The sequence below is a fragment of the Silene latifolia genome, chromosome 5 (assembly GCF_048544455.1).
Source record: "Silene latifolia isolate original U9 population chromosome 5, ASM4854445v1, whole genome shotgun sequence".
In the NCBI taxonomy this organism is placed as follows: domain Eukaryota; kingdom Viridiplantae; phylum Streptophyta; class Magnoliopsida; order Caryophyllales; family Caryophyllaceae; genus Silene; species Silene latifolia.
The window spans coordinates 65,718,157-65,730,953 of record NC_133530.1 but is presented as its reverse complement, the minus strand read 5'-3'; the positions used below and the strand labels follow the sequence as shown (position 1 = coordinate 65,730,953).

Here is a 12,797-nt window from a genome sequence, read left to right as displayed (position 1 = left end):
TAAGTAAATTAGATGAAACCACGTACATAAGATGTCTTCTAACCAAGGTGTTCTAGTTTTACAATTTATACCTTTCACAAACTACGGTGAACTACTGTTAAAGGACTTCCTACAAAAGAAATTAGGGTAAGATTATTGGTAGTTTTGAGATAAGACTTTAGTGAGTCTTAAGACAAGACTCACTCAAGACTACCAATAATTTATCATACTTTTAATAAAGTCTTGACAAAGTCTTAAGTAGAGTTTTTGAAATCCAAGACTCAACTTAAAACTCTACATGAGTCTTGACCCCACTATTAAAAAAAGACATCTAATGAAAGAATGACAAGTGTTATATTATTTTTGTTCTTTTTTTCTTAAATCCCACATTTTCTCAAATAAAGTGAAAAAGTAAAGTCTGAGGTGGGTCTGACTGATAATATATAATGTTTGAGGTAAGTCTGAGGTGAATCTGAACAATAAATAAATAATAAAAATTAGTGAAAAACTGATGTGACAGAGTCTGACGGATAATCTCACCCTTAGAACTTCGAGTCACCCTAATCAAATTACTCTATAAAACTCAATTCCAAACCATCCTACTATCCTGAAATTGCCTAAATCTAGTCACAACTTCAGGGAACAAAAAAAAAACACACATTTACACGCTCTCAACAATTCAAACATAAGTAGCAAAACACAAACGGATTCTTGGTACAGCTCAGTCATCGTCGTCGTCTAGCTGCAGGAATTGCACGTAGACATCGCCATGTAGGTCACAAGGAATAGTGCAGTTCTTCTCGGGGTCTCCAAACTTGGTGGGTGCCTGCAAATTACAGACTCATTGAATAAATTATGCAGAAAAGAACATTTGAAAAGTAAGAGGCGAGAAGGGAAAGGAAAAAAAAAACTGAGAAGATAAGAGGATTGAGAACCAAGGCTTCAGGCAAGACTAATATCATTTGTTTATTATGGATATACCACATCAGATATACTCTCGTCTATTATGTACATTTTTAACTTTTTAGTGAGCACCGTGACTGAGTACACTCGAACTGAGTAACATTTCAGAATTTGGCAGGGGTCGAGTGAGTCCTGTAACATAATTTTGGAGTCCTAGAAATCAGATACCATTACCATGCTTGAGAATGTTTTTCATTAAAGCATGAATACAAATATACAATGAATACATTAAAGCCCCCTTCTTCACAAACATTTACAGTTAGTTATTCCATAGCATCGATCTTACAAATTCCGGGAAAGGAAGAAAGGGGAAGAGGACAAGAAGTGCTCCATGCTTAGAGAAATTAGAAATTTGGAGTTTCAAAGTTATCAGCTGGAATAACTTGCCAAAAAAAAGCCAGGAAAACACACTAGACCCAGAATTGAAGTCCTGAATGAAACAACTGAGCATGCACAGGCCGCTCTCCAACTGCATTCGCCCAAATTGAGGTTACAATGTTTAAAGCAACTATGTCATGTTGTGAGCATGAGGAACTTTAGAGCACGAGAACTTTCATTAACACTACTATACCTTGTTTTGTTGGAACGAACTTATTTCATTTTAAACGGTGAAATCCAGGGATCGGCCCTTCCCCATAAAAACAATTTTTCATAATATCTCTTGTCCTCGTATCAAATCAGTAATCCAAACATTAGGGTCTCTAGAGCGTTTGATAGTAATGTTTTGTGTCGGTCTAAGAGGGTGATTTTATCACCCTCGTGTCTTTTAATATGGGTCGTTAAGTATGCTTCCCCTAGTAGTTGACATTTTGATGTGGTAACTTGCGCGTTCTACCTCGGTTTTACAATTTATGGTGGGGCACGGAACCCGAGAGTCAAAGGGGACCTCTCAACGGTCAAGAACAAGGCACAAGCGGCACATGTGACCTAAGTTTCAGCTGGGAGAAGTTAGGAGTGAAGATTAGAAGAAATGAGAACAAGTGAAGAGGTCAAAGCTTTTGGAATTAGAAGGCCAAAACTGCGAGCCTGTGGCGCAGTTGCGCACGATTGCGCAGGCAAGGATGTTTTTGGCGCAGGCTGCGCCTGCGCAGCTCTGTTTTACGGGGCCTTCTAATCTTCTTTTGGGCTTAAGTGGAAATATTTTTAGGTTTTCGTGAAGCCCTATATATACCTAAGAGTTTGAAGACCTGAAATCTTAAAAACAACATCATATCATCTCATCTAATCTCATCATTTAGAGTTTTAAGCTTGTAATAATTTAGAGGATTTTCTCATTCAAGTTGTAATCTTTCTTTGTATTTTGGGTTTATGAAGACTATGGAAGGCTAAATCCTTCCTTGCTTGGTATAATTCATCCAAAGTCTCCAACTTTGGTGTTGTAAGACTCTTTTAATCTCTTCTTATTTATCTATTGATCTTTCCTTATGCTTAATTCTTATATTGAGTAGATGAATGTTAGAATTGATCACTCTTGCATCTGGTTTACCCAACTAATGCAAATTCTAGAGAAATGGTTTAATCTATCTAGGATTATTTGGAGCAAGCTTGTTGTATGTTGATTTGGTTTAAAGGATTCATGCAATAAGTAGGAAATTTCATGTCTTTTCTCATTTGTATGGTTTAATCTTGTGAGAATTGATCCTAACTTCTTGTCTTGGCACAACTCTTAATGCTCATGTTTGATTTGCACTCATGGTTTAATGAATTGTTGATTAAACTTGAAGGACATACATGGATGGTTTAATTTGTGTATGTTAACATCTTGATTTGAAAGTATTGGGTAGATATTAAGAGGAGAGTTATCAAAGAGTCAAACTTATTGTCTACCCGAGTGATTAGCTTGTCATTTTAGTTACTAAGGAAGGATTGTACTCATTTATCAAGTTAATTTGCATTTTAATTTATTGAATTCATCTTATATTGCCGACTTAGCTAAGTGTTTGTTATATCTTGTTAGACAAAGATTTGTTTGATCGCAATTTTACTTTGTTTCATGTTACCAATCAACTCAAAACCCCCCCTTATCTATGTTTATCGATTGTTTGTCATTGTTCATAACCATTGTTTGTTTATAAACTTGTCATTAGTAGTCAATAGTTTACGATTCATTACTTTTAGATGACTTAAAATTGATGCCTTCTTTGGAGGTGGATTCAAGTAGGAAGATTTACATTTTATGTTTGGTGCCCATTTGGGATGTTTATGATTAATTTGTCTTTCCCCCTTTCCATTACCACCTCCTACCGAAATCTTTGAAGAGGAAGTGATTGTCATTGATGACAAATGTATAAGAAGGAAAAAGTGGGAAACTTGTTTATCCATTTGGGAAGTTACCATGAGTACTTGTATTCTAGCTTTTATCTTTTGAGTATAGTTTGGCATATAAATTGTTAATTTGATAGTTTAATTCTAGCATTTACGACACATAGTATTGTGACTATCAGCGTTCATGCAATCAAGGAACAGAATAGTTCTACTATTAGATAAGGGACTGAAAAGGAAAAGAATGGACACATTCCATTCCTCTTTTAAGCTCAATTGATTCAGTTTTCCAAGTCTACAATTTCTTCACTTGTCGCTGTTTTTTCACGCCCCCATCAACTGTTGGCACTAACCCTTCTCACTTCACATATAGTGCAACAATGCCACTTTCCTCCAATATGTCAGGCCACCAACACAAAACCATGGTGTGACTAACACTGTCACCAATGGACAAGCTTAATTTGGTGCATGCTATCCAAAAATTGTAGCTACTCGGAATAAAAATCACCAATTTGATTAGTCTAATTAGACAGTGCATGGTCTCTCTCCTTTGAAGGCTGAATGTCTCCTTACAAATTCGTGCAAGTGGTTATACTTGTATCTCAAATTCTCGCTAGGTAACGCATAACGGGCTAAGGTAACAAAGGGGGAAATGCGGAATGGAGTGCCAGTCGGTGCACGTGTCCCACATGATTTTTGAGAATAAGCATGTTCATGTTTACAAAGGGCACCCGGCTTACCTCGTTGGTAATTTTATGAAAAGCTATTGACTTTGTGGTACAATGGTGATAGAGCTGGTCAATGAATTCTTTGAGGGGTTGGGGGAATCACTTCGCTACTTCTATGAAAGATTGAACTATCCCATTATCTTGCAATTTCTTTTTGTGATGATTTGTAAATGATGATTAAGATTTTCTTTCGTTGAAATCGTTATGATCATGATTGCTATTTCACTACAAAATTTAATCTTGTTGATATCTATATTAGTTGGATGGACGAATAAATAACATAATAAAGCAACAAGTAATACTTCGTAATACAGTGCGATATTTTATCTTTCAAAATAACTTGCTGCCACAAGGAAATGCAAATTACACAAGTCTTTCACTAGAGTACCTACAAAGGGTCAAAGGTTTTGATATTGGAAAAGTAAGTCACAAAATAATGTGTTACTCTTGGTATGTTTGGATAGCAAAAGTGGAGGGGGGGGCGGGGGGGGGAGGGAGAGAAGGGAAGGGGAGGGGGAATGGGGTGTGAGTGTTTGGATACAATTTCCTTCCAAATCTTACCTACTAGATTTCAAGCCCGGGCGTTGCCCGGGTGATATTCAAACAGTAGCGTTAAAGTGTTACTATTTATCACGAAATTAATTGACTTGAGATGCAAAGCCTTTAGATACAAAATATTTGCGTTGCTACGTAATTTGTGTGATCTTGATAGTTTTAAATTAACCCATCATAAAACTGCACATTTAAAATTTATCAATTTTAAAATAATTCCTAACAAATTGTAATAATATTACTATTATATTTGGTAGACACTTATAAAATATGATCTTCCATCTTTATTCTACCGATGTGGGACATGAATTTGCACCCTAACAATATTTCTTAATATTATCTTGAAGTAGTTCCGAAATGCGTAAAATTCATCTAATGCGACATTGTATGCCTTGTATAGTCATATTGATTCTACTCATTTTAATGTTGTAACACCATTTCATCTGGCTTACTTATACGATCAATTCTTATAATAAGCTTAATTAATGTAAGAACTTACTCTCATATAATAATAGTATATATACAGTAATTATATGAGACGGCTTAATTAATTAATTAATTAATTAATAATTGGTCAATTTCAATATTTTACCATTTGAGTAGTTTAGAAAATTGGGGGATAAAAAAGTCTAATAAAAATAATTGATTCCTTTAATAATTTGATATACTGTTAAATTCAACAACGGGCCTGGGCCGCACCCAAACGGAGGAGAAAGAGTCCACAACGTAGGCCCAAGAGGATTCCACTCTAAAACCAATTGGCAATGGGAGGAGTAGCCCCTTGGATTATAAACTAGATCACTCTTCTCTATTTCTCCGATGTGGGAGACTTACATGTTATTCTTCACACGCCCCCTCACATGTAAGGTCTCCTTTTCGATCGATCGAAAATTTTTCGAACTGTTTCGTGGCGCAGAATGTGTCGTTTTTCTGGACAATAGTGGCCCAGTTTTTCGTCGGACGGGAACGTCGTCGCTTTTCGGACCCGTCTTCGCCTCACAACCCAGGACTAAACCCTGGGCTCTGATACCATGTTAAATTCAACAACGGGTCTGGGCCGCACCCAAACGGAGGAGAAAGAGTCCACAACGTAGGCCCAAGAGTGTTCCACTCTAAAACCAATTGGCAATGGGAGGAGTAGCTCCTTGGATTATAAACTAGATCACTCTTCTCTATTTCTCCGATGTGGGAGACTTACATGTGATTCTTCACATATACTATGACAAATATTAGCTACTATTATCACGATATATGTCTCCTACTACCTTATAAAAGTGGATATATTTTTGGAATAATAAAAAATAAAGAATAAAAATGTACCAAGTAGTTGAAATTATAGTTACATACATCAAATTAGGGTTCGCTCTCTTGGTCTGATTGTACACAAGTTGTATTTACAACCGGTTTATATCTCTTATTGGTAAAATTTAGTTGTATGCGATAATTAGAATTTTTTTATGTTTTTTTATTTACTTATAAGAGTTTCACAAAGTAATTTAAAATTTTATAATCTAAGATAGTCATTAATAATCTTTTGATCGTGCAGTTTTATTATTCAACCTTAAGAACACAAACTTTTGACCCATAAACTAATAGACGTAATTTCATTTAGATGTTTGATTGAGATGCATAATAATCAATCTTTATATTATCTTTTTTTTTTTTTTTTTGATGAAATCTTTGTATTATCTTTTAATTAACTAATTGTTATATCAGTTCATAGACTATAAATCTGAGGTAGTACCTCTTATTGTTTATTTTCTGAGTTTTATTTTAAAGTTTTTGAGTTCTGATTTAGTATAAAGTTTTTGAGCACATTTACAAAAACATTATACTAAAAAAATATAATATTGCTAAAAAACTATATTTATAAAAGGTAATATGCTCAAAACAAATGTGTATATGCTCAAAAACTACATGGTCTGAGGTATTACCTCAGATGCGTAATCCTTTTTCTCATTGTTATATTCTAGTTTCAGTATAGCTTTTACAAAGTTACCGTTGTTGGAATTTCATACTTCTTAGTTCGGATAAGAATAAGAAAAATATATTACTGGAGGTTAAAGTTATACCATGTATTCCCGTGTAACGTCCTCTATATTTGCTTATCCAACTATGAAATTCATTATGTAGTACTAACTAACCTAAAGTCGGGAATGTGACTATAAATCTAATATTTTGTTATTAATCTTCGCATACCCTTCCTGTTCATCCACAGCTTCACCATTGTTTTCGCTACTTGCCGGAAAAAAATAGATGATGCCTTCAACCTAGCGTGTGCCGCCGCGGCGGCGATGTTAATCGTGTCAATAATGTCAATGGTGAAGACAACATGTTTCCTTTTATATCCTTCCATATAATGTGTTAAAGTTGTTATTAATACAATTAGTTATTATTTCATTCGTACCCCCAGTGGCGCCCTATCGCCATCCTTTATTAATAACAATAAATGAACGATTTCTTCTAGATACAGACCGTCTCCCGTGTAACCGTCTTATTTTAGACTGTGTGATTAGTTATAATTATTGACAGTTGAAAGTAGACAAGTTACAAAAAGTAGATACGTTACAAAAAGTAGACATCTTGTTTATCTTTTATGCACTACGTTACAAAGATAGCACATACTCTGTATATCTTCATCTGATTGACTCATATTGATCGCTTGTTTACGATCTTCTGGAATAAGACTATAAAAGCCAAGGACCTACAAAATAAGCAAATAGAAAACAATTAAATGGTGAAAACAAAAGAGGTGCAAATAGGGTATAATAAAAGTAATATGAACAGAGCACTTAAAATAACGTAAAAACATCATAGGTCTCATATGAGAAAACACATTAGAAAAGAGAAAAAAAGTCAACTTGATTAGTAATTCGTATAAATAAACTATATTTATAGCTATAGCTAATGAGTTGTTTGGAGTGAAACAGAACTCTTATTTTAATTTTTTAAATCGTGATAAGTTTTTTGTTACTATCTTTTATTCTATTGTAAAAACAATTAATATCTTTTTTAAAAAAAAAATAATTAGGTAGTTTACAAAAAAGTTGCAGCCAATAAAATCGCTCGAAAAGTTCCCCCTTTAAATAGCCAATGAAATCGCTCCAAAAGTTCCTCTTTTAAGTATATATATTGATTGATTGTGGAGAGATTTTAATTAGGCTTAGAGGAGGGAAATTGGATCCCTTCAAATCTCTCCCCCTCTATTTTCCTCCACCCTCTTTTTCTATCCAAACAAGGGATTTTAAATACCCTACACTCCCTCCCTTTCTTTTCCCTCCAATTCCTTCAATCCAAACACACCTTAGGGAGTGTTTGGATAGCAAAAATGGAGGGAAAGGGAGGGGAAGGGGGAGGAGAGAAGGGAAAGGGAGAGAAGGGAAGGGGAAGGGGAATGAAGTGTGGTTGTTTGGATCTGATTTCCTTCAAATCTTGCTTATCATGCGAAAGATTTTGATTAGGCTTAGAGGAGGGAAAATAGATCCCACCAAATCCCTCTCCCTCCATTTTCTTTCCCCCTTATTTGCTATCCAAACAAGGGATTTTAAATCCCCTATTCTCCCTCCTTTTCTTTTCCCTCCAAATCCCTCAATCCAAACACACCCTTAATGAAACACTAACAACATCTCTATCTACTCTGCCCATATTTCCAGAATATTTCTTTTCTTTCTAGTTCACTCTCACAAATAGAAAAACGGGTTTGTTCTCGCAGGTAAAAATGGCACTCCCTTTTTGCAAAAAAAAAAAAAAAAAAAAATAAGAAAAAAAAAATGGCACTTCTTATAGTGAGCAGTGGCACAAACTTCATTGATTAAGTTTGGAAATAAGCCACCTTTTTGTTCAAAATTCAGGAAGTTAGCCTCAGTCCCAACAAAAACCCTTCATCAAGTGTTCTTCATTTTGCAGTATGAACAGCATCGGTATGGATACAGGCCATACAGTAGACAAATATAGCAAACTCAATCTACTGTGCACTGACCGACTCTAAGCTGAATGACAGAAAATAAAGGATCCCATTATTCAATAAGAATAGGGATTGTCCCAGATAATTAGTGCACTGACTTTATCACGGTCGCCAAATAGAGACTAGAAGGAATACATTTGCTTGAAGTTAAGATATCAGTAGATTCAGTACTTTCAAAAATCATTTCAATTTTGAAAAGTAGGCAATCAAAGCGTAACTAAATTTGGTTGAACAGCCCAAATTTTATGATCAAACGCAAGGTTCCCCCAAATCTTCAACATACAGGTAACTGAAACCTTTTCTTTACGTTGAATGCCTCAAATTTTTTATCATACTAGGATAGCACACGTCTGAATAATGTGTCCTTCATGTCTATTACATGCTTCGGAATATGAGAACAGCACAGCAAAAAGAAGCTTACAATAACTTCTGCAATGCTAAGAACGTGAGCGAGCAACAAACTCTTCTAATTTACTCCAGACCTCCAAAGCTGCAGCCCTGTCCTGGTGTCGCTTGTTTTTGCTGATCTGCACCATCAGAGTTTCCACATAATTAGACCATAAGAATGACACATTGGCACCTACTTCTCCAGATGTGTTTATAAACATAAAACTAACACTGAAGAATCAAATGACCAGTTCATTGAAAAATTGAACTGTTCCGACTATAGAATTTACTTACAGAAATTATCTTTACGTTCCACTGCTTCACAACCTTTGCAGATTCTATGCTATCATCCTCAAAACGCATGAAGAAGCCAACAACTGAAGAAAAGTAACATCAAACTATGTAGTTAAATAGTCTCTTCAGTTATACAGAAAAGAAAATGACTTGCTCACATAATAGACCATGGATTTATTAATAGTAATCTGGTCATAGATTCCGACTATAATTTTTCAAGAATTCATTGAGGATACATTAGAAAATTTGTTTCATTGAAAAAATAGCAATATAATACATTCATACAGACACCACAAGTCCACAACATTAAGAAAACTTGTCAAGTGTAATACAGTGATTTGATATGCAAAAGATGCCAACAACTAATAATGATACATCGATCGCAAGAATTCAACTGTGCAGATTGCTATCGTCACTGATGCTATTGTATTATGCGAAAATATAGCTAAGAGAACAATAATGGGCCACAACAATTACGCACAATATTAATATATCCATAACAAGAATTGGACATAACAATCAGAGTAACTGATACGTATAATCCATGGAACTAGTGCTGTTTTTATGCGAACTATGCAGATTTATTTGTATCAAATACAACGATCTAAAAAGGAATGGCAGAGAAAGAAAAACGGGTTGGGTTTAATTTTTACGGTGTCTGTTATTATTTTATACAGTTACGTCAACAAAATGAATCCGATTTTCACTAATAAAAATTAAGGCAACTATCCTCAAAATCCTTATTGGTAACATACTTGACCTTGTTAACTAAATGAACACAGCGGTCAAACCAGACAAAGCAGAGCAATAATGCCTCAGCATAGACTTTAATTTTACGCTGTCGGCAAGATAACAAACAACTGATTTGAACATCAGCTTCCAGCTTGGTATTTCCATACTGGTAAACACACGAGAAGTTCAAGGATTCACAGTATTTCAACTAAAGCTACCTGAAATGTCTAACGGCCTAACTGAAAGCTCAACAAAAGGTTATGCAATCATAAATGGAAATCGTTATTAAACCTCAGTCCTCAGGTTACCAATGAGCGAAAATTTTTTTGACACGAACAGGCAAAAAGCTAACAAGTGAAGAGAGATGCTTCTACTCATTTCAACTTATGCTAGACAGATGAGCGTGCATTACATGATCGTCAATCCTATACTTGCATCCACAACATATAATCCTGCTTCCCACATACAAAGCATCAACTACAAACAATAAAACTGAAAAATGCAAGCAAAGCACTAACATTAGTTTTACTATGCCCTAATTCTACGAATGTAAACCTAGAATCATTAACTAAACCCCATAAAACCATAAAAGACATAAACTTGATAAAAGAGTGTGAAAAGAATGAAAGGAAAGAAAGAGATAGAGATCAGACCCTTGTTGAATATATCAACATGATCCTTAATAGGCCACTCCTTGAACTGCCACTCCTTACCCAAGACAAAAACGGCGACAACACGGTCCCAATCATCAACTTTCAAAGTAGAAGGCTTATCCCTAACCTCATAAGCAGTCATAACCTTATCCTTATCCCTACTAAACTTCTTCTGAACTGTAACACACTCTGGTTTCGGCCCTTTCATCTGCTTCATCTTCACATCGGTAGGTATAAACACTCCATCCTCCAAAAACTCCTTGACATTATATATAGTGATCAAAGTATTAGCGGCACTGGGCACCAATATAATAGGCACCCCTTCCCCAACCTTCCCTCCGCCTTTCAACATCTTGGCCTTAACTCCGCTACCCCCACCGCCGCCTTCCTCTCTGTCCGCTTGTCTCCCTTTGACCCCCACACCAGACACCACCACCCCGCTGCCTTCCTTCCTGGAGGGCGTCTCTCTCTTCTTCTCCTCCTCCCGCTTCATGGCCCCCACATAAATACTATAGAAATCACGGTTACGACACTGGAGAATAGCGTTGCGATCCCTGAGAGGCCTCTCGATCTCCCGAATCAATGTAATAGAGATAGAGTCCTCGGCGGCAGGGGCATGGGCATGGGCATGGGTGGGGGCGGCGGGGTCGAGGTCCCACGCAGCGGAGTCAGGGTCGTCGGGGCGGTAGTCGTCGATGGAGTTGGGGTTTGGGGGGACAAATTGGATGGACTCGGAGGAGGCGGAGCGGCCTTCGAGGTAATCGAGAAGGGGTTTGCGATCGACGAAGGTAACAGTAGAGACACCGTGGTTGGTGGCGGATTTGATGTAGTCGGGTGGACGGAGATGGCGGTATTTGACAAAGAAAACAAGGGTTTCAAGAGTGTAGAGGTTACCTTGCTTGGAACGGTAAGGGGTTTCAAGTTTGGAAGGGAAAGTGTATTGATTTGAGAATTGAAATACGTCGCCGACTTGGTGGATGTTGTCCAGTTCTCCTCGTATTGTATAGTCTCGGAGTGCTGTTAGAGGATCCATTAGCTCAGCAATTGGAGATGGAGAGGTCTTTCAACACACACACACACTTTATATCAGTGTTATGGCGGCAGGGGCCGAGTTGGTGGACGCCTGGTGGCCGGTGGGTATGGAGTTTACACCAATTAGATTTTGAGGAATCTCCACTTTCGACCAGGGTGGGAAAAATCAGATTTATTTGTTTTTGAGCATATTGTGTATTTTTTTCTGAGTTTATGGTCTCAAATTTTACTTGTTTTTGAGTATTTGTGTATTTTTTCTAAGTTTATTATAATTTATAAGTATTTTTATTTTTATTTTCGTCAAAACTTAAATTTAACTAGACTTATATGTAATTTTTTGAGTTTTGTTGTAATTTTTTGAGTTTAATGTTTAAATAAATGAACTCAGAAACTTTATTGTGAAACTCATAATTTTTAAAACAAAACTTTAAAAACTTTAATATAATGCTCAGAATTATAAAATTGGTGGTAGTACATCGGATGTATGGTCTACTTATTGATGGACGCCTGGTGGGGATGGAGTTTACACCAATTAGATTTTGAGGAATCTCCACTCTCGATAAAGGTGGAAAAAAAAAGATTAGCATAAAAAAAGGATTTTTTTTAACATATATCCTAAGGTACATGTTAATAAGTTAATTATAAAAAGTTTAATCAGAATATTTCACTAATTATGGTAAATGTGAGTTTGTATATCTATTTTTCATAATTTATTCTCAACAAAATCTCTCTAATTAATTTATTAACATGTGTCAGGCACATGTTAGAAGATCCCCAAAAAAATTCCAGCATTCAAAGTTCATAAGTTATATATAGGTTTTTTAAAAGTGTGTCTTAAGGGCACAATTTAATAATCCAGAAAAAGAAAGATTGTTGAGAATATATTATGAATCCAGAGTTCTTTACACCGTTGAGACCGTCGCGTTGTGGGTAAGATCCGAGTACATTTTTTATTTCGTTTCGTTGATTTTTGTTTAACCCTAATTGGGTAATTTGGGGGTTTTGGGAGTAGTTGTAGAATTAGATGGTGATTGTATGATTGATAGGAGGTGATTTCGTAGAGGAGCGTTTCTGATTCGCTATTGTGATGATTATGATGATTGCATTTCCAGGTAGGGTTTCCTACTCAGTTATTGTTTACATGAATATTAGATGGCTGAATGGTTGTTGAATGTTGGTTAATGGCATTTGTATATATCGTATTTGAATTGGTAATTGTTGATGTTGTAATTGGTTGTGGTTGTTTGTCTG

The 12,797-nt window shown here is 35.9% G+C and overlaps 1 protein-coding gene across 2 annotated transcripts; it reads right to left on the bottom strand.

Annotated features, from left to right (window-relative positions):
• Positions 1-622: 622 nt before the first annotated feature.
• LOC141657481 (protein CDC73 homolog) lies at positions 623-11,753 on the bottom strand. Of its 2 annotated transcripts, none has more exons than XM_074464730.1 (4): positions 10,515-11,752; positions 9,130-9,212; positions 8,870-8,975; positions 623-805 (listed from the first exon to the last, which is right to left on the bottom strand). In XM_074464730.1, exons 1-3 carry the CDS (start codon positions 11,545-11,547, stop codon positions 8,886-8,888), a joined length of 1,206 nt encoding a protein of 401 aa, XP_074320831.1. In that variant the 5' UTR covers positions 11,548-11,752; the 3' UTR covers positions 623-805; positions 8,870-8,885. The 2 variants fall into 2 exon arrangements, with proteins under 2 accessions (XP_074320831.1, XP_074320832.1); XM_074464731.1 differs by lacking the exon at positions 623-805 and adding an exon at positions 6,820-7,188 and having other exon boundaries at positions 10,515-11,753.
• Positions 11,754-12,797: the final 1,044 nt, after the last annotated feature.

Bases quoted from the DNA above. Each gene is read 5' to 3' on its own strand.
- LOC141657481 (XM_074464731.1), bottom strand. From the start codon at position 11,547: ATGGATCCTCTAACAGCACTCCGAGACTATACAATACGAGGAGAACTG. The intron at 9,213-10,514 runs GTCTGATCTCTA...ACTTTTCTTCAG, and splicing joins TGTTGATATATTCAACAAGG to TTGTTGGCTTCTTCATGCGT. The intron at 8,976-9,129 runs GTAAGTAAATTC...CTGATGGTGCAG, and splicing joins GGAACGTAAAGATAATTTCT to ATCAGCAAAAACAAGCGACA.